The 21,097-nt window shown below is 37.9% G+C and overlaps 1 protein-coding gene across 1 annotated transcript in view; it reads left to right on the plus strand.

Annotated features, from left to right (window-relative positions):
* The window catches only part of pdcd11 (programmed cell death 11), a 44,849-nt gene that overhangs the window by 12,324 nt on the left and 11,428 nt on the right, over positions 1-21,097 (plus strand). The window contains exons 10-33 of the mRNA XM_061988286.2: positions 1,394-1,518; positions 1,603-1,663; positions 2,979-3,125; positions 3,201-3,452; positions 3,558-3,674; positions 5,087-5,281; positions 5,395-5,565; positions 5,654-5,867; positions 6,846-6,998; positions 7,437-7,549; positions 8,822-9,318; positions 9,413-9,475; positions 9,571-9,664; positions 9,745-9,834; positions 13,748-13,850; positions 13,965-14,142; positions 14,230-14,286; positions 14,372-14,494; positions 14,631-14,753; positions 15,506-15,668; positions 20,081-20,224; positions 20,308-20,448; positions 20,529-20,779; positions 20,922-21,090. Coding sequence (XP_061844270.1) covers positions 1,394-1,518; positions 1,603-1,663; positions 2,979-3,125; positions 3,201-3,452; positions 3,558-3,674; positions 5,087-5,281; positions 5,395-5,565; positions 5,654-5,867; positions 6,846-6,998; positions 7,437-7,549; positions 8,822-9,318; positions 9,413-9,475; positions 9,571-9,664; positions 9,745-9,834; positions 13,748-13,850; positions 13,965-14,142; positions 14,230-14,286; positions 14,372-14,494; positions 14,631-14,753; positions 15,506-15,668; positions 20,081-20,224; positions 20,308-20,448; positions 20,529-20,779; positions 20,922-21,090 — 3,744 coding nt within the window. The remainder of the gene's footprint in view (positions 1-1,393; positions 1,519-1,602; positions 1,664-2,978; positions 3,126-3,200; positions 3,453-3,557; positions 3,675-5,086; positions 5,282-5,394; positions 5,566-5,653; positions 5,868-6,845; positions 6,999-7,436; positions 7,550-8,821; positions 9,319-9,412; positions 9,476-9,570; positions 9,665-9,744; positions 9,835-13,747; positions 13,851-13,964; positions 14,143-14,229; positions 14,287-14,371; positions 14,495-14,630; positions 14,754-15,505; positions 15,669-20,080; positions 20,225-20,307; positions 20,449-20,528; positions 20,780-20,921; positions 21,091-21,097) is intronic.

Raw genomic sequence — 21,097 nt, forward strand, 5'->3', positions numbered from 1 at the left:
TTGTCTTTCGTTGTGATTGAGTTTCTTTAAGATGCAAGAAGCCTTTCCATCGATAATGACATCATGTGCCACTCCGTGCAGAAAAATATCTCTATTTCTGTCTGCATAGCTTGGCGAACTCCACCGTTTGTTGAAGGAAATAGGAAGTACGTTGCTATGAACACTGCAAATAGTGTGTCTAGGAAAGAAGTTCTGGTCATGCTTAAAATTACTGTAAATATTGTACATATTACATATTGTTGTGAATGGGTCTGTTACTACATTATATACACACTTACCAGCATGTATTTAAAACGTTGATGGAGGTTTTTAAATTTTTGTTTGAGGGCCACATCTTGCAAGAGTTTTTTTGATATTTAGAATCATAAAAAAAAAGATGTGTTCTTTTCTCTTATAAGGATTGTAAATGATAGGCAAAATTCCAAAAAAGTGCAGTTCTCCTTTAAGAACAGCAAACAAGCAGAAACTAGGTAAACGTCTATTTTGCCAGCTAAAACTATTTTAAACGTTTGACTTGCCTCACAAATGTTTTATTCAAACACGTGAAGACATGTTATCATCTACAGTTTTGCTGTTTTGTTTGTTAATCCAAAAATCAAACATTCTTCCTCCAACCAAAAAACACTGTCACTCAATTTGTCAATTTTTATCAGTCTTTTTATTTAGTTCGGCCATTTATTATTACCTGGTTCATGTTCATTTGGCTACACAGTCTTTTGTTTTTACTCTTTTTAACTTGGTTATTTTTTAAAGGAAAGTAATACTGTATATAGAGATGCTCCATTGTAGACGTGCAATTACAGTGCAGCTGGAATAGCTTCCAGCACCCCCCGCGACCCCGAGAGGGACAAGCGGTAGAAAATGGATTGATGGATATTTATAAGAAGAAAGAAGAAAGGTCATTAGAAAAATCCTTGTCTATTTCATCTATTTTCCCTAAAAGTCACATTGTTCTAGAGTGTTTTATTTCATTACTTGATTCATCAAACAAATTAATTCATAAATTGCTCAATTACCAAAATAATTGATAGCTTCACCCCTATGACCAGCCTTCCCTCTGTGGTAACTTGGCTTGTTGAAAATGTTGAATCTAATGAAACAGAAACGGAATACATCACTAAAGTCTCAAATTCCAAACGGCTTGTTTGGAACAAGTTTGGAAGAAAGCAATATTGTTTTATAAATATCTCTGCCATGACTCCATGGTTTAATTTCACATTTTTGGGACTTATGGGGATCCAAAATACACAAAAATAGGTACAAGCAGGCTGGTTTTGCGTTGTAGGACTTCTTAAAGATACGCTATTCTGTGTTACGAGTTTGGTCGTGGAATGCAAGGTGCTCATAAGTGAACGTACAACTGTAGATGTACATTTATGTTTTCTCTTGACAGAGGAACCACCTGAAGGAGTCTGATGAACCATTAAATGAGAACACATTGCTGCCTTTATCTGAGCACACTTGCAGAATAATAGACTTCAGTCCAATGGAACAAATTCATTTTGCATCTCTGCGCAAGTATGTGTATTCCTCATTGCCTTTTGTATTTGTCCTCCTTGTCAGCATCCAACCGAATTCCTTAAAACCTTGTTCTTCTTTCAGGAGTGTGATTAACAAAACCTTCTATAGATACCATGATCTTCATGCCGGTCAGGATGTAGAGGTACGGTATATTGTGGCATTGAAGCTGTTAAAACGGGGAATGTGCAATGTGCAATAATACCAGCAATTTAACTGACTAGGCCAATGGAGATGTGTATTTTTGTCCTTCAGCACAGTTATTATATGTAACAATTTAGCATACTTGCACTTTAGTACTCTAGCATTTCTCCATCTGCCTTACGCACTTTAACTTCAATGCTAACTTTATTCCTGATTTGTCCTGAGCTGATGTCATGCAGCAACCTACTTTTTATATGGGTCTCCATTTTATTTTTATTAATATATTTGAGTCTGTGTATTTTATTGTACTGTGTGTCTGATGTTGGTGCTATCTAAATTAAGGTTTCATGGACCTTTTTGCCATCAGCCTGCCGAGGATTGCAGATGAAAATCAGATTTTGGCTACAATGTGGCACATTTACATTTATTATGTTCATTAATGTGCATTGTGCAATGTAACATATATAAAACAAATGGCAACTTCCTTACAGGAGTTTTATTGTGCATCTATAAACAAGCTTATTGGTGAGTTCTAATGGGACAGACCAAAGTTAAGTAAAGAAAATGCGGTCGTTAAATTACTTAATGTTTCTGTGCGGCCTGGTAGCAATGTGTCACGGACCGGTACAGGTCCCTGGACTGGTGGTTGGGGACCATTACTTTAGAGCAGTGGTTCTTAACCTTGTTGGAGGTACCGAATCCCACCAGTTTCATATGCGCATTCACCGATCCCTTCTTTAGTGAAAAATAAAATGTTTTTTTTTTTTCAAATTCAAGACAAAGTTATATGTTTTTGGTAACACTTTTGTATGGGGAACATATTCTAAATAACAAAGACTTAATTTAGAGTTATTTGGTTAGGGTTCGGGTCAGGGTTAAAGGGTTAGGGTTATAATAAAGCCATGCCGAATAAGGCATTAATAAGTACTTAATAATGACTAGTTAAGAGCCAATATGTTACTAATTTGCATTATAATAAGCAACTACTTGATGGTCAATATGTTCCCCATAATAAAGTGTTACCATGTTTTTTTACTGGTGCACAAAATGAACCGTGTATTAACATCACCTTGTTCAAAGAACAAAGCCAACACAGTGCATAAACTCACAACAAATTACACACCTGCAAATCAGTGTGACTTCTGCTGTTGCCGTATCCTTAATACGCCGATAGGGAGAAGTTTGTATTTACACGATGAGTCGGGTGTGTCTTGACCTCCGCCGAACCCCTGAGCCCGACTCACCGAACCAATGCTTTTGAGTCTTACACATTGTTGTAATGTTGCTTTGTTTTTCCACGTGTCTTTTCCTTCAAGGGGACGGTATCAGCCATGTTGAATAATGGGATGATGGTGCAATTGTCTAGTCACATTAAAGGACTGGTGCCTCTTTCCCACCTCGCTGACATTGTCCTAAAGAACCCTGAGAAAAAGTACAAAGTTGGCATGGCAGTCAAATGTCGGGTGAGTCCTTTCTTCGCATTAATAATAACAAACACCTTAAGTCGCTTTTTACTTATCTTCTATTTGTGTCCTAAGGTGTTGTCAGTCGAACCAGACAACAAAAAGCTGTTTTTGACAAGAAAGAAGGCCCTTGTTGAAAGCTCCCTGCCCTTGTTCCTCAGCTACATGGACGCGCGTCCTGGACGAGTGTCCCATGGTTTCATTGTCTCTGTCAAAAACTTTGGCTGCATTGTTCGATTCTACAACAACGTCAAGGGTCTAGTGCCAGTCAATGAGCTCAGCTCTGAATTAATCCTCAACCCTCAGGAGGTTTTCTATGTTGGTCAGGTGAAGAAATCTTAAAATGTGATTGTAATAATAATAATGTTGAGTAGCACCCTTGGGGTATGAACTAAGTAAGTATAATGCTCTTCTTTGCATATGATATTGTAGGTGTTGAAGACAAAGGTTCTACAGTGTGAACCAGAGAAGGAAAAGATGCTGCTGTCATTTAACTTTGCAGTGGGCGGAGACACCAAAGAAGCAGCAAGAGTGCAAATTGAATCTGAGGTATGAAAGCTAAGTTGAAATATTTTCTTGCGCTGTTATTCTACACTATCGCTGCTTTTTATTTGCCGTGGGATTTGGACTCATGATTTTTTTGATGGGGTCATGTCAAATTTTCACCTTGAAAAAACTGGATGTCTGGCTCCAAGATTATATGATGCAATCCAGACAATTGGGAAGTATTTAATTGTAAATTGTAGACTACAAAAAATGCAATGAAATGTTGCACACAAACCAATAGCGGCACTTGCATAGATTCAAATTCTGTAAATACAATATTCACTATTTATTGATTATACTATATATGGGCAAAAGGTAGTTCTTCCTGGAAGTTGTATCAATCACTGTTTTGCCTCTTCATACATTTGTTTGTTAAAATTTTGTTTTTTTTATCATTATCAAGGTTGCCAGAAGACACCATGATTGTTGACAATCTAATCATGTATTTAGTAATGTTTTTTTGTCCACTTTGAGACTTTGTGGCAATTTTTTCTACTGTGATAGTTCCAACTGTCTGGGAGTCTCAATTGGACTGAACAGAAATATGAGCTTAGTATTATATGTGTGAACCTTTTTTGATGTTTGACAGCAATAGTTTACACAATGCTCTCTCTTTGCCCTCAGTTCGTCTGCATGCCCATACTTAAAGGAGCTAAAGATCCGGGCCGTTTAAAAAATAGGAATGTCCAAATAAAAAAGTTTGGTCTCGGATCTTGATTCGATTTTTTTAGCCTCCGATCCGACACTTTTATCAAAAGTAGATATAGAACTGAACATGCAGGGTTTCCGCTGTATGTATCTGATCGTGGTGCGGCACCGTGGCTAAATTGAATCCGCCAGACCTTTTTTTTTAAATGTTTTAATATTTTACGTGGAAACAAATTTAAGTAATATATTGTATGAATGGATCAATATAGAAGGGCTGTCAAAGTTAACACGATAACGCATTGCCTATAAATTTCAATAACGGCACTAATATTTTTATCGGGCAATTAACGCGAACACTTCCTTTTTGACACGTTCAAAAGACGCGTTCAAACCGGTGTTCTGGCAAGACACGCACAATCATGGAATTCACACATGCACCTCCTGCATGTGTGAGGTAACAAGGAATATGGAAATGTAATTGTGTCTCCCTGAGTATGCGTCCCTTGTTAAAGAAATATTTAGCACGCATACTATCTTAAAGCCATGTGCACACTGGGAAACAGCTGTGGTAAAGGCAAGTTGATATGATCCCATGATCGGGAATTGGACATCTCTAATAACAATAGTTACTGTTTTTTATTAATTTAAAAGTATTTCTTATATGATGAGTACAACAATATTGATAACATTTAGCAAATTAATTGGTAGTAACAGCTGTATTTCCCAATGCTCTCTTGTGTCACAATGTTTTTGTACTGTCTGTGTAGAGACTGGAGGCCAAGGTGGTTAAGAAGTTGGTCAATGGTGTGGAGGTGTCCATCCTTTCTGATAAGATCTGTGCCCTACTACCCACAATCCACCTCTCTGATCACATGCCCAACTGCCCTCTGCTATGGGAGAGTCTGCAGGTGGGAGATACCATTTCAAACCTTGCCTGCATCTCCAAGAACAAGAAACAAATTGTATCCTGGCTTTGATTGGAACCAAAAGTGTCACATCATAATGTCATTGCTTGAACTTGTACTAGATGTGTTCCCATTACTGCTCGTATTACTTGTCCTTAGCAGTTCCTCAGATTCTCACCAAAAAGCCGACAGTGATATGGTCACTGGAGGAAGGAGACGTTGCTAAGGATTTCTCCGAGGTCACAGTTGGAATGCAGATGATTGGCTGGATCAAGAACATCATGGACTACGGTGTTTTTGTCGAGTTCCCGAATGGCCTTGTTGGTCTGGCACCAACGTCTGTAAGTGATAGGTCGTCATCGTCAGGGATTCATAAGTACCTGTGTTATGTAACGGTGTGATAATTTTCTGTTTTCTGTACACTTTAAGACCATGTCAGACGAGTTTATCTCTGATACAAGGACAACATTCCAGTTGGGCCAGACCGTGATCGCTAAGGTATCGAATTTGGATGAAGAGAAGAAGCGAATCCTGGTCGTGCTAAAAGTTTCTGTGGTCACTATGCCAGAAGGAGCAGTCCAAGCACGACTTTTTAATACTGTGCAGGAGAAACTCGCTATGACTCAAAGGATTTTATTGAAAGGTACGTGTACCCCAACCCACCACTGACAGATTGCAGTCATGTCGGAAACACTATGCCATTAAAACTGTGTTTAAATTGTTACTCAGCGATTATCTCCTGTGTGTTGGAAGAAAATAAATTGTGGTCATGTCAGATCTTAATTGTATCAAGCCTCCAAAACTAAAATGCTACCCACACATTATGGAAGAAAATTCAAATAAGCAGTGGTGTTTGCTCTAAGACTGCAAGGGTAGCTCAGCTTTCCCTAAAATATATTTAAAAAAAATAAGTGGTTGAATATTCACTTTAGTATTTGCATTTCATTGACTAAATGTGCGCTAGAATGCATTTTAACATTTGTTTAGAGTGTGCTACTTTGGCGACAGCTGACGTGATTTTCTTCTCATTGTGGTTGTGTCACTGTGCATAAACAGTTTTGAAGCAGAGTGTCCATTCACTTCAATGGGTAGCAAAGAGTAGGCTGTTCCACTGCAGCCAAACTAAACAGTCATTGGATAAATGCTCATCTTTGTCCCGCCCATTGGACACTGAGCGTCTTTGGAAGTGTAGGAAAAGTAAGCTGGCCTCGACTGGCTTGGACGCCAGGCTTCTTTCTGCATGATGATTGGGTGATCTGTCTGAGGCTGACTCCCTTTTTTATTGACAGCAAAATGAGTAATCTGGAAATATAAACCACTGCCGGAGCTTGTTTCAAGTTGAATTCTGCTGTTACGAGATATGGAGAACTTTGCAATCCTCTAAGTGATGTTTTCTTTATAAAAATTTAATATAGATATATCTTATCTGTTAATGGAGACTGTACTCGTGTTTAGGCAGTAGCTGAAAATGAGCTTCCACTATTTGAAAGACCAGCAGCCACCACTGAAAATAACTAATAATTATTGTTTTGTAAACATATTGTTTTTTTAACCTACCGTATATTTATATTGACCTATTGTTTATGTGATAGCTGGGTTTAATGTCTGTGTTGTTCTTCAGATGCCAGTGATCTTCGCGAACAGCTCGCTGCCTTATCTGTCGGCCAGAGGCTAAAGTTGGTTGTTGATACGGTGAAGGACGACGATGGTGCCGACTTCAAATCGGACGATTTGGTTGGTGCGACCATACTGGCCACAAAATATCATACGGCAGGTATGTCTGACCTGAAGTTTAATAACGTTGTACACCAGATATTATTGTAGATGTCCTAATCTTTTCTATCTCAACACATTTGTATGTAATTGTGAAGGTAATTTATTATTCGCCAGCTTGTGCACACCTACTTGTTGATTCATTGTAAAAGGTTGTAGCATGTGTGCCCTTTTTTGCAAATTAATCATATTGGTTCTGTGTGTTAGGTTAGAATGTATTCTAAACAATACAGCTAATTATGTGTGGAAAAAACCTGCAAATGAGTCTTTTTTCCCCCTGTTGACTAACAAAAATTTGCTTGACAAAATTTTAACTGCATTTTCCACCCCTTAGAATATTCAAAGTTCTGGATAAACAAAATCTGATGCAGTTAGTAACTCTTGTTTAGACCTCACCGCACTTTGTTCTAATGATGTCCTCTTGGCATATGTGTTGCAGGTTTTCAGTTGACCTCTGGACAAAAGGTTAATTCAGTTGTCATTTCTGTTGATATTTCTTCTACTACGGTCCATGTGTCTCTTCTTCAAAAGTTGGTTGGTAAAAAGAAAACGGTGAGTTATTTTAACTGGGCTTGTATCCCAAAGCACATAAAGTGCCTTCCTTTCATAAGTATTCACCCCCACTTGGATGTTTCAGCATTATATTTATTTTACAATACATGAAATAATGGTCAATGTAGTTGGTTTTTTTTGACAAGAATTAAAAAAAAATGGTATCAATTAGCTAAAAACGTATAAGGTAAAGTACACAACTGCATAAGTATTCACCCACTTCAGTTCAGAATTTAGTAGAGGCACATTTGGCTAAAATCACAGCACTGAGGTTTTGCCTGGATTATTGTTGGTCCGAATATAAGATGACCCTGAACATACACTTTACACACAAATGTACATAGCACTTGTTTTTGTTTCCATCGTTGAGCTGAACTCTAAAATATGTTTTATTTTAATATGTACACAAAAGACCAACTTCTCTCAAATATTGTTCAAAAGTCTGTCTAAATCTGGTTTAGTGAGTACTTATCGTACTTTATTTACTCCTTTTGCCAAAATAATCCATCCACCTCATTTGTATTACATATTCACAAAGTGGATTAGACAGTATAATTATTGCACAGATGTGCCTTAGGTTTTAGGAGTGTGTACCAAATGTTGTACTTTTATAGGTACTGACCAAATTCTTTTATTACTATCGGGTACTGATTCCCGTAGGGAAGGCCTTTAGGTAATGCAATTTTCCATGCCAACATAGCAAGTATGCCTAATAGAAAGCGATCAAAAGTAAGGCTCTACTTTTCAAAATACTCTATCTCAATGCTAATTTACGTTGGTTTGCCGTAAGAATTAGTATTATCAATTTTACATGGCGATTTTCACACCTCTAAATTTAGTAAGTAGGGTGTATGTTACCGTACGACAGCTGGTGTTTAGTAAGCACAATACTTCCAGTATAAACACTTGGTTGGGATCGACAAGAGACAAGACCTGGTACATTCAATGTAACACCAATAGACTACTTCCTGACTACTGCCACATAGAATAAACTGAAATAAATGCATACTTGCAAATACACTCAGAAGTGTAACAGAACAATATATAACATAACATATCATTGTCAGCTCAAATTGGGAAAATAAACACTTTTAACCATTAAATAAATTTGCATATATTACTACATTAAAACAATTAGTACTTTTGACTATCTGTATCGATTCCCAGGTACCAATAATTGGTACCGAAACGATTTAAATGTAAAAATGTACTGTATTGGGGTTGCCCGGATGTGTCTGAGGTTTGTCCTAAGAGTGTGTTTATTTTTTACAGTTGACAGAAAAGGGCAAGTACGCCGCCATGGTGCAGCATGTTGACAAAGACATTGCTGTCATCTCATTAGAAGGCACCGCTCATCTAACCATCATCCAAACACAAAAACATCTGAATGAGATGGAGTCAAGCAAGCTGAGAGTGGGAATGCATTTGGCCACTGAAGTTGTTGAACCCACCTGCGAGCAACTGCTAGGTCTCCCTCTTGTGTCGTGGCAGCGTACTGCACCCAAACGACAGCGCAGGGCAACCAAACGGCAGCGCACGGTCTCTGAAGGAGGTCACTGCTTTGGAGAAATTGTGCAGGGCAAAGTACGGACAGTGAAGCCGACCCACATTCTGGTGACATTAGAGGACGGAAGCACTGGTAGTGTGCACGTGTCTGAGGTGATGGAGGCTACAGAAGTGTCACCAGGATCCTTCCCTACGTCCTCTGTTAAAGTAGGCAACGTGGTCACTGGCAGGGTCATCGGAGGACGAGACACCACCGGTCACAGGTTATTATTCCAAGTGTTCTTAATATTTTGATGAATATGCTCACAGTCACCATTTCAATACTTTAAAATTAATCGACCTACTGTTTTTGTTTAGAGTTTTACCCATTTCCCATCCGCGATTCACATACACGATCCCTGAGCTCACACTAATACCCAGGTAACTGTATTAGATAATTACTATTACAGCCACTATAATTAGCCAGCTGTGTTTTTAGAGTTCACATCACCACTTACCATCTTCTGTCTATCCAGCAAATTGGACGAAAAAGTCAATATCAAGTCGTCAGCAAAAGACAAAGCAGGCAGTTACCAGGTTGGGGAAGAGATAATATGTTATGTTTCAAAGGTAGGTTGCAGTTTGGCGCCCGATTATTGTATTCTGCAAAGCACTGCTGATTTATGTAATTTTTGTGATTATGTTCACAGTTTCATCCAGACAGCAAGACTTTGGAGCTCGCCTGTGATCCTTGTGTCTCTGGCAGAGTCGAGCTGTTGGCCATGATTACCGACCCTAATGTAAGTTCCTTCACCACCCTGCATCATTATTATTGTTAGCAAATTTATGAAACATAATACATGTTTTATAATGATCACTGTTAAATTTAAATGCATTCACAGTCTGCCATGTGCATGCCAAAAGTGGTGCTATAACGCTTAACCATGAAATTAAACAAATACCAGGAGGTCCTCGATGTATGTAGGAGTTCCTTTTACTACAGCAGTGTTGTAAGTCAACTTTTTGTTTACGTCGGAACTTATACACGAATTAACACTTGAGTCACTCACACTGTATACACAGAACACATGGAGGACATATGGAGGACGTATAGAAATATAAAGATTAAATACAAGAATTTAATGAAACGTTATAAAAAGCTAACTAAAAATACCAAAAGTGATGACGTGCTTCTTCAGTGTAGCACACATAACTAGCTATCTTAATTTTTTTGACACTGTATTGTACATGTATGCATATATGTATACATATACATTTCTGTATATATACATATATGTACATACACGTGTGTGTGTGTGTATATATTAGGGGTGTAACGGTACGCGTATTTGTATCGAACCGTTTCGGTACGGGGGTTTCGGTTCGGTGCGGAGGTGTACCGAACGAGTTTCCACACGGACATATTAAGTAGCGTACTGCATGTTGTGTAAACAATACTCAAAATGCCGGACATTTGAGGCATTTAAGAAACTCCGCCCTGACAGCTCTGCAAAAGAGGACATGTCCGGTGAAAAGAGGACATATGGTCAGTCTTTACGTAGCCCGTTAGCTGCTAGCATGCTAGCAAAAGAGGACATGTAGGACCTAGCAGCGATCGCTAGGTCCTGACCATACGTCCTCTTTTCACCGGACATGTCCTCTTTTGCGGGGCTGTCCGGGCGGTGTTTCTTAAATGCCTCAAATGTCCGGCATTTTGAGTTAAGGTTGCGTGTATTAACAATGTACGTTCAGGGTTAAGAAGGTTAAAAACAAAACAAATTGTGCGCGCAGCAGCATTGGTGAGGAAGGGTAAGAGACAGAGAGACCGCGAACAAGAGAGTTATGATAAACGCGCATGCGTCGCCAGGCTCCTGTTTTTTATCCATAGATTTATCAGATTTAATTTTTTATTATCTATAGCAGGGGTGTCAAAAGTGTCCCCCGGAGGCCATTGGCGGCCCACAGCTAATGTTTTAAAGGCCCACGGCACATTCTAAAAATACTATTAAAATAAACAAAAACATAACAAAAGTGAAATAAAAAAGCTTAAAGGTTAAATGTAATTTAGAAAAAGTTGCAATGTTGACTAATAAAACAAAGCTGTTTTTTTTTGTTTTTTTTCAAACGGTCATTGCTCAAAACATAATATTGAATCAAAATCAGTGTTATTATGAATTTTTGACCTATCCAAGGTTCCGATTACTTCACATCAAATATTCCACTAAGAAAAATATTTTTGGTGGAAAATTTTGCAAATTTGGTAAATGAATAACCAAAAAAATTATATTTTGTTGTTTTCTTACTGTACCGAAAATGAACCGAACCGTGACCTTTAAACCGAGGTATGTACCGAACCGAAATGTTTGTGTACCGTTGCACCCCTAATATATATATATACATACATATATATATATATATATATATATATATATATGTATATGTATGTATATATATATATGTATATATATGTATATGTATACTGTATATATATATATATATATATATATATATATATATATATATATATATATATATATATATGTATACTGTATATATATATATATTTATATGTATACTGTGTATATATATATATATATATATATATATATATATATATACTGTGTGTGTGTATATATATATATACTGTGTGTGTGTGTGTGTGTGTGTGTGTGTGTATATATATATACTGTGTGTGTATATATATATATGTATATATATATACGGTATATGTATATATATATATATATATATATATTAGGGCTGCAACTAATTTGATAATTGATTAATCTGTCGATAATTACTTCGATTAATCGATTTAATAATCGGATAAAAGAGACAAACTACATTTCTATCCTTTCCAGTATTTTATTGAAAAAAAACAGCATACTGGCACCATGTTCTTTCAACTTGCCAAATAAAACAAGGAACATGTTACAAAAATGTTTTTTTTTATAAATCAAATCAAATCAACTTTATTTATAAAGCACATTTAAAAATGTACCACAGGGGTAGCCAAAGTGCTGTACAATAGGCAGGTTAAAAGATATCAAGAGAAACGAGCAAGCACAACACAACACAAACAGAGCACGATAAAAAATAAATAAAGAAAACATAAAAACAGGTTCACAGCAGGTGCATTGTGGGACGCCATAGCAAGATGGAGATAACTCAGTGTTAAAAGCCATGGAATAAAAGTATGTTTTTAAGAGCGATTTAAAAACAGGAAGAGAAGAGGCCTGTCTAACACTCAAAGGTAAGTCGTTCCAGAGCTTGGGAGCAGCAGCGGCGAAAGCTCTGTCACCTCTAAGCTTCAGCCTTGTGTCAGGGACCGTCAATAGCAGCTGATCGGCTGATCTTAGAGATCGGGGGGGGGGGCAGTAAGGCTGAAGGAGGTCGGAGAGAGGTTGGAGCGAGGTTGTTTAGACATTTAAAAACAAATGGAGTTTAAAATTGATTGGGTAACGCACAGGGTGCCAGTGAAGGGACGCTAGTATAGGGATAATGTGCTCACGCCTGCGGGTCTGTGTTAGCAGCTGCAGGCGGGCGAGGGAGGCCTGGCTAATAAAAATCTCCTCGTTAACAAAATATTAAAAACACACAAAGACGGACACAACGGATCAATGTACCCGGATTATGGACTTAAAAAGTTACGTACCGTGAGTTCTTCCCTTCATCCATGGCTCCGACAAACTATCCGTACTGTTTTCCTCCGCCATTTTTCGAATGTTTCCAGCAAAGGAGACTGCGTCGTCACGTGAGCTGCACATGACACATCATTGGCTGGCTTACTGCCACCTCATGAGACGTAGCCTCAGCGCCCCCCTGGCGCTATTGTGTACTGTTTTTGTATTGTTTTTGTACTTATTTTGATTATTGTTTCTCAGCGGTTTGTAAACGTTGCAGTTTATAAATAAAAGTTTATAAAAAAAAAATAAAAAAAACGTAGCCTCTGCGCATAGCATAGATCCAACGAATCAATGACTAAATTAATCGCCAACTATTTTTATAATCGATTTTAATCGATTTACCGGTAATTGATTAGCTGTTACAGCCCTAATATATATATATATATGTATATATATATATATATATATATATACGTGTGTGTGTGTGTGTGTGTGTGTGTGTGTGTGTGTGTGTGTGTGTGTGTGTGTATATATACGTATGTGTATGTTTATTTCTAAATGGGTGCACCAAAGAGGAGGAAACATAACATATCTTAAAGGTGTAATGTTTTTATACCAATTACATTATTATTTTGTTTGTATATGTGGATTTAATTGGATATATGTACTATATCTTGTAATAATATACAGAATATTGTTATATCAGGTGATTATTGTATGTTGATCAAATATCAACATTCTTGCGGCTCCTTTTTTTAACACAGTTTTTATTTTATTTTATTAAAGTTGTTTTTTATTTTGTTTTTTTTCCAAATAGCAATATTGTGTTGAAGATGACATTTTTTTTCTTTGACTTGTGTAGATGAAGAATGTTTTGGGTTTGTTGTGTCCCAAAAAAAAATGATGACAGTGTGTCGATACGCTGTAACCCAAAACACAGTGACATGGGGACTCCCTGGAATACATTAATAAAAACAAAGTAGATAGTCACAAGTAAAAATGAATGGCTTTTTGGTGTCCTATCCAGGAGCCAAGACAAATACTACTTATGGACTCAAGTCAAATATTGTGGAATTTTTGTTACCAGGATTCCAGCCACCCAGAGAAGAAATATAAACTTGGCCAGGCGGTCAAGGCCCAAGTGGTCGAAGTGACTCTTAATTCTCAGTGCCTAGCACTGTCACTCACAGGTAGGAGGAGCACTGGATCTTTCTGTTTATTACACTGTTTATTCTTATTCAAAGGTAATGGTTGCATTGTTGAAGGGTACCAAAACTGCTGTGTACCTATCTGTGTTTTTGAAGGCTTTCATAAACTGGCGGTAGGAAGTGTCACTTGGGGGCTGGTTACAGGTTTGCATCAGCACATCGGCCTCCAGGTAAAACTTCCCTTTGGTTGCAAAGGAATTGCGGCCATCACGGACCTCGCTGATGCATATAGGCCCAAACCATTGGCAGCATTCAACAAGGAACAGCTGCTCAGGTGAGGGAACCAACACAATCCGCGGTTGGTTAACATGTCTATTTAGTGTCTAAGATATGTATAGAGCTGGATGTTATTCTGTCACAGGTGTTACCTTTTAGGCAATGAAAATGGCAAGTGGCTGTTGTCTCTACGACCTTCAAGGTACACTGTTTAAAAACATATATAAATCCAATATTAAAAACAGTTTTACTCTTATTGTGGAGTTAATGTCACTCTTTGCCACCAGGTTGAACCCAGAATGGGCCAAACCAGCAAAAGACCCAGAGGTTTTGTCCTTTAACGACTTGTGTGCAGGCCAATTAATTAGAGGCTATGTCAAGTCTGTCAGTGAGCAAGGTGTCTTTATAAGGTAAACCAGTGGTTCTCTTAAGTGGCACCCATGATTTTTTTGGCTACACTACCATAGGAGATTGCATTGAGCATGATTTGTATTTACTACGTCCTTTTTTAAAAAAAATGTAATTATTTTTTTTTACATCTTTTAGATTGTCAAACAGCATTACAGGAAGAGCAGAGCTTCGGCATTCCACCAAGTACTTTGTCATCAAGCACAAGGTCCTCTCCGATCATCTGCCTCCCGATACTCTGCTGACAACAAAGATCCTTAGGTAAAAGTTGTGTTAAACACCAAATTTCACAAAGGTTACTGACTAACCACATAATAAAGCACTCCTGCCCAATGAAATTAGGCTCAAAATAAGAGCTGTCCTAATAATGATGCCTATAGAGAGATGTTTTCCAATGACAATAGAGACTATTCTATTATGAGATTGATATAAATGTATGTACCGGTAATATGTTCATTGTTTGCAGTGCTTCATCATAATGCCAGGTGGTTCTAATATTTATCTTCTCTTGTATCTGCTTAAGGTCACAAAGCATAACTGTTAACCCTCCTGTTTTACTCAGGAAAGGCTAGATTTTCAGAGTTTCCGGTCCGCAATTATTGCAATCTACTACTAATATGGGTCAATTTCGACATGACACATCCTGTAGCTGGTAAAGTCTTCGAAATTAAAGCACGCCAGTATAATAGAACAACTCCACATCACAGTATGGTTACAGTCAAGTCTAGTGGATTTTCTAGTTGAAAGACCAGTGTTTCACTTATTTTACCTTATTTAAAAAAAAAAATTATGCAGCATGATATTAGAAACATCTCTCCGTATAACGCAGTTCCATGACAAACTAAAGCAAAAACAATCACAACTTCACATTAAGTTTGTAAAGTGTATCTATGAGATTACAAACACTTGTACTGTTAATGTTTTGTCTTAATATGCCAAACATGAGGGAATTTTTGTATTTGGCATAACTGTAGAGTACCTAATCCGCAGCTTTGTATGTTCTTGTTCTTTAGTATTGACAATAAAGAGAAGACTGTCAACTTGTCTCTACTCCTCGAGGACACTGGGAAGGCAGACATCCTTCCAGAATCCCTCAATCTGCCATTGCGTTATATAGGAAAGAAGAAAAAGGAGTATGACCTGAAAAAGAAACGCTCGCTGACTGAATGTGAAGAGGTAATTAAACAGCGTTCTTGCTCTTTTCTTTCAACTTAAAGGGTTTTCAATAGGTATTATTTTCAACATAGAACGTCTTTTAGCACTCAAGTGGTTTGGCTGCTGGACCAATCACCATCCTAAAATTATGGTGAGCCAAATAGGGAAACATTTTTCATCTTCTATTTAATGAAAGGACTCAATTTAAAACAGTCATATTGAAAAACTTTATACATTTAATACATGTGTAATGGCGGTGCTTTCGTCAAAATTTTGTATAGATTTTGTTATACAGACCATCTTCGAGCCACTTTCTGCCAGAGCCCTTTGGATTTACGTGCCTCCACCTCGACTGTGTCTTCTCCCTATCAGCCATATTGTAGTTTTTAGCACTTCTATGTCGAGTCTACTAACAGATATCAGTAACTATGCTACTTTTTATTATATATGGCAACAGCGGAGGATTTCAGCATGCATGAGCATGTACGAGCAAGTCTGCCCCCACAACAAGAGGATAGAGAAAAAGAAAGAACTAGGTTACTACAACTTGGTAAACTAAAAGAGCTCTGCTCCCGACACTACAGTTTTAACCAAAAAAACTGTAACTTCCTGACTACTGATTGTGATCACAGCTACAGGACAGCTTGCCAACATATTCGACTTCAACTCTGCACAGCGGGAGGCACAGATTCGCTAAAGTAAGCGAACCAAAAGTGCCGAAAAGCGGTGGGCTAACTAGCTAGACATAGCCATAGACAAACTTTATTGATCCACAAGGGAAATTGTTCCAAAAAAGCTAAATGCTAGCTCAAAGCTAAACAGAAACCCAAAGCTAAACAACAAAACCAAAGGAGTTGGACATTTTTTAAGACTTCTGACCTCACAAGAGATCTACAAGAAAGGCTGACCAACCTCTGGCAGGTGCAAGATATGTTAAAGAAAAAGAAAAAAAAACGCCATAGAGCCGCCGCTTGCCGCAGAAGCTAACACCAACGGCTTCACTAAGCTGCCAAGCAACCATGAGCACGACAAGAAGCCGTCAACGGAGCAATACACCCTTACCAGAGGTGGAACCGGACTTAAAAGAGTTAGTAGGAACTCTACAAAACTATATCAATAAGACACAAAGCAATGTTGACAATCTCCAGGAACAGATGATCAATGGTGTACAAAAATATGTTACAGATTATCAAAGACAGAAAATAATATTGTAATGATATGATGGAATTTGGAAAGTTCAGAGAAGAAATGAAGATTCTCTGTGAAGACAAAGCATTAAAACGTGAGGTAGAGAAGCTGAAAGAGAAGAATGCAACATTGCGCCAACAGTCGAATGACAAGCAGCAAAACAACACCCATTGGGATAACAGCAGTGTTGTGGAGACCATTAAAATTGCGGCAACAGTTGCAACTAAATAACACTTATTTGAAGAACTTCAGGGAGGAGATGGCTGCAAATGACTATTTATTTAATGTGTTTACTTACTTATGGTATATTATTTATTTATTATTTATTCACTGTTCTGTTACAAACAGAACAAGGGAATGGGATAAAATGACTATGGTATGAAAAGAGGTAGGATTAAATAAGCTCTACTTCTTCTTACTCCTTTTCGGACGTGCTGTAATGAAACAACTGGAAATATGTGATGCATTACATTGTATCGTACGCATGTTCGAAATAACCTGAAACTGAACTGAACTGAAATAAAGTTTGGACTCGCTCAAAGCTCTTTAACCTCTACCATATATGGAGATATCCACTGACGTACCTATGGCAAATTACGTAACCAAAGTTCCAAATTCCAAACAGCTTGTTTGGAGGAAGTATGGAGGAAGGCAAGATTGTTTTATAAATATCTCTGTTATGACTCAATTTAAATTTACCGGACTTAAGCAGAGCCCAAATATAAAAAAACAGGTAACAAATAAGTAAGACAATTTGGTTTTGCATTATAGGGCCTCTTTAAGGTAGTGCAAAAGAAAGGTGTGTCAGCACAAAATAAAACGTACTGATCATTTCAGGAACAATTCAGTTTGATCCACAATCTCACTATTTTTTATTTTTTTTAAACAAAAACCGCCTTTAAAGGTTTTCTTTTCGGATCCTGCTCAAATTTGGTATCAGCGTTGCCAGACGTACAACAGCTATTGTATTTGTAAGTTCACCCTCTGTATCAATCATTAATTAAAAAAAAATAAAAATACAATTTGCCCTTTTAATACATGCCTATCAGCAAACACAAACAGGACCCCAGTTATGGGCAGTAACAAGCTATATGTAGTTAAGCTACGTAGCTTTACTACATTTTCCAGTAGCTTGGCTGTAGCTTAGCTACTTTTTTAACGAGTAGCTTTTCCTGTAGCTTAGCTACTTTTAAACCCATGTAGCGAGTAGCTTAGCTACAAAGCTACAAGCTCCAAAAAGAGAAAAAGGACTGTGAATCCAAGCCAAAAAAAAATACGGAGAAAATAAAATGACCTGGATGAATGAGAACATCCATACATATGGAAAAAATCCAAGATGATTGGTTGGTATTTGTATGATGAGTCACAATTGGTTAAGATTAAGGCGAAACATTACTGACTGGCCAATCAGAGGCGAAATAATGCGGGCCATTAGTTAGCAAAATTGTAATAGTCATGCACTCGTGTCACATGACGACGAGGGAGTCTGTGGTATACTTCAAGCTGCCGACTAAAAAAAAAAAAACATACTTGAAAGTGGCAGAGGGATCCTCTCTCGCAGATTAGATTTTTCCTTTGGTGATGAAGACGACGTCCAGGAAACCCACAATAATGCATGTCCTTGGCCATATTTAGAAAAATATATGCATTTAGAGAAAACAATGCCCAAAACCTTAGTTTTTAGTTGTTTACTCTGTAAACCTAAAAAATAACTGCTCTCTTCATCTAAGACGTCCAACACCAAATTTAGGAACACACATTACGGTGAGCTGAGTTGATGAAAAGTTTTACTGCATGTAATGATTACCAACTGTTCCCAAACAACACACAAGTCATTGCTGTTTTTTCTTTTACTGTATGTAGAGAAAATTAATAACCGTTTAAAGGTGGGCCAAAGAAAAGGCAAACTAAATAAATACGTACAGTGGGTTGCGGGGACCCCTAGAGGTAGTTGTAGGTTGTCCCCAGCTAAATAACAGATGACAGTTAATAATAATGGACCCTTATTGGGTCCATGTGTACACTCAGTTACATTAACATGGACAATGTACATATGGACCCATAGATAGAAATGCTATTAAATGTAGCTTTGATGTAGCAAGCTACTTTTGCCGTGTAGCTTGCTACAGTTCTTCGGAGATAGCATCCCCTGTAGTTTAATACATTTAATCAAGAATAGCTTGTAGCTTAGCCACATTTTCCAAGTACTGGTAGCTTGCCCATCACTGCAGGACGCATCCTGCGCTGCACCTGATGATGTGCATTGCTTCATGTGCCTCTTTGCAGCCTTGAGGGGGCACTATTGTAGTTTTTGCCAGCATTGCTGTTATTTTTTCTAAGGTAAAACTGCATTATGTAAGACAATACAGTATTTAGTAATGTTATTCTTTAGCATATGTTCGTGTATATTTTCTAGTATATGGTCCTAACATCAAATCAAATACAGTATGTGCTATAGTTTTACTCAAAATATGATCATTAGAATTAGAAATACTACCTGAAAGGGACAAGTGGTAGAAAATGGATGGATATAAATCTTGCAAGTTTCTATATGATGATTTGTGTTTTCCCATCTGGCAACACTGTCAGGGGTTCTTAGTAGAATCCAGTTGACTTCCATTTCAGAGCCTTAACTTTGAAGCAGTATAAACACTGAATAAACAGAAATAAAGCATGTACATGATAACTTACATATGTATATCTCTGTAACATTCATCACACAAAATGCATGTAAACTATACTGTGCTAACACACTGCTAATTTACATTGAAAATTTGCGATTTCACATGGTGATTTTAAATGATTACACATTTGACAATTAAATAGACATCGAGAATGTACATTCAACTTAAACAGCGGACGTAATATGCATAAAATACTTGGAGGCAAACATTTTGTAAGGCTCAACAAAAGACAAAACTGACATAATATTCAACATCTTATTGGAGTAAACTACTAACAAACTTGGATGCGTCTCTTCTATGAGGGTTTTGAATATAAGCACTACAGAGCGTTGTCGCCACTGTGCGGAGGATTAATTTTTCAGAATTTGCTGTATGAAAAGAAACCCTTCAAAATAGAAGCAAAATATTATTTTTGGTCCGTTTTTTTTCTCAGGCAAAGACCCCTGACCCACTTAAAAGGGGCACGAGTCGCAACCCACCAGTTGAGAATCTCTGTTCTAGTAGTTCTTCCTTTGTGTGATGGTTAGGAAAAAAAATGTTCATCTTTGATTATCTTGCCAGAACCAAACCGAGGCACCACCGAAAAAGAAGAAAGCACGTCCAGTAACAGTGACCGGACAGGACAGTGACAGTGGGGTTGAGGTGTACTTCAGAGAGGACGAAGATCATGAAAATGTAGAAAAAACAAAACCGGCAGCAGTAAAAGTAAGCAAAATGATTGCCATTCCGTCTTGTGTTTTAGTTTTCAAAATTTTAAGATGCAGTTCAAATTACATGTTTCTCATCAGGTTCCAAATTCTAGTGGGCCAACCATACTGCAGGTGGCAGCTGGATTCTCTTGGGATGTAGGCCTGATCTCACTGAAGCCTGCCACAGCAGACAAGGATGCAGACCTCAGTGATGGAGATGACCAAGAGGAAAGCAACAAGGTGAACCATCTGTTTTTAAATGTTACATTTCCGCTACTATCCTCATCACTTTTTGTTGTTTTTTCTTTGGATATCACTAGTCTCAGAAGAAGTCTCGATATGAGCTACAGCAGGAGAAAAAGGTAGCAGAGAAAGCCCTGGTGCAGCGGGAAATGGACCTGATGGACCCTCAGCTCAGGCCTCAGGATGCAACGGCATTTGAGCGCCTCCTGCTGGCCTCGCCCAACAGCTCGCTCCTCTGGCTTCAGTATATGGCTCACCACCTGCAAGCCACGCAGATTGAACAGGCCCGTGCTGTGGCCGAGAGGGCCCTTAAAACTATTTCTTTCAGGTAGGATGCTGACACAATGTTTTTTTACTTTAAAAAAAAAAGAAGAAAAAATAACAATTGGAAGGGTGTAAAACAAATCCAGTTAGCAGTGTTTTAGTTGTCACTATTGCACTGTTCCAAAGCTTCCTTAATTATTGTCCAGAGAGGAGCAGGAGAAGCTGAATGTGTGGGTAGCCCTCCTAAACCTGGAAAATATGTATGGCACAGAGGAGAGCCTCAAGAAAGTGTTTGAGCGGGCCCTGCAGTTCTGCGAGCCCATGGCCGTCTACCAGCGGCTGGCTGACATCTACTTCAAGTCTGACAAGATCAAGGTAGACA

Source organism: Nerophis lumbriciformis, linkage group LG27, assembly GCF_033978685.3.
Source record: "Nerophis lumbriciformis linkage group LG27, RoL_Nlum_v2.1, whole genome shotgun sequence".
NCBI lineage: Eukaryota > Metazoa > Chordata > Actinopteri > Syngnathiformes > Syngnathidae > Nerophis > Nerophis lumbriciformis.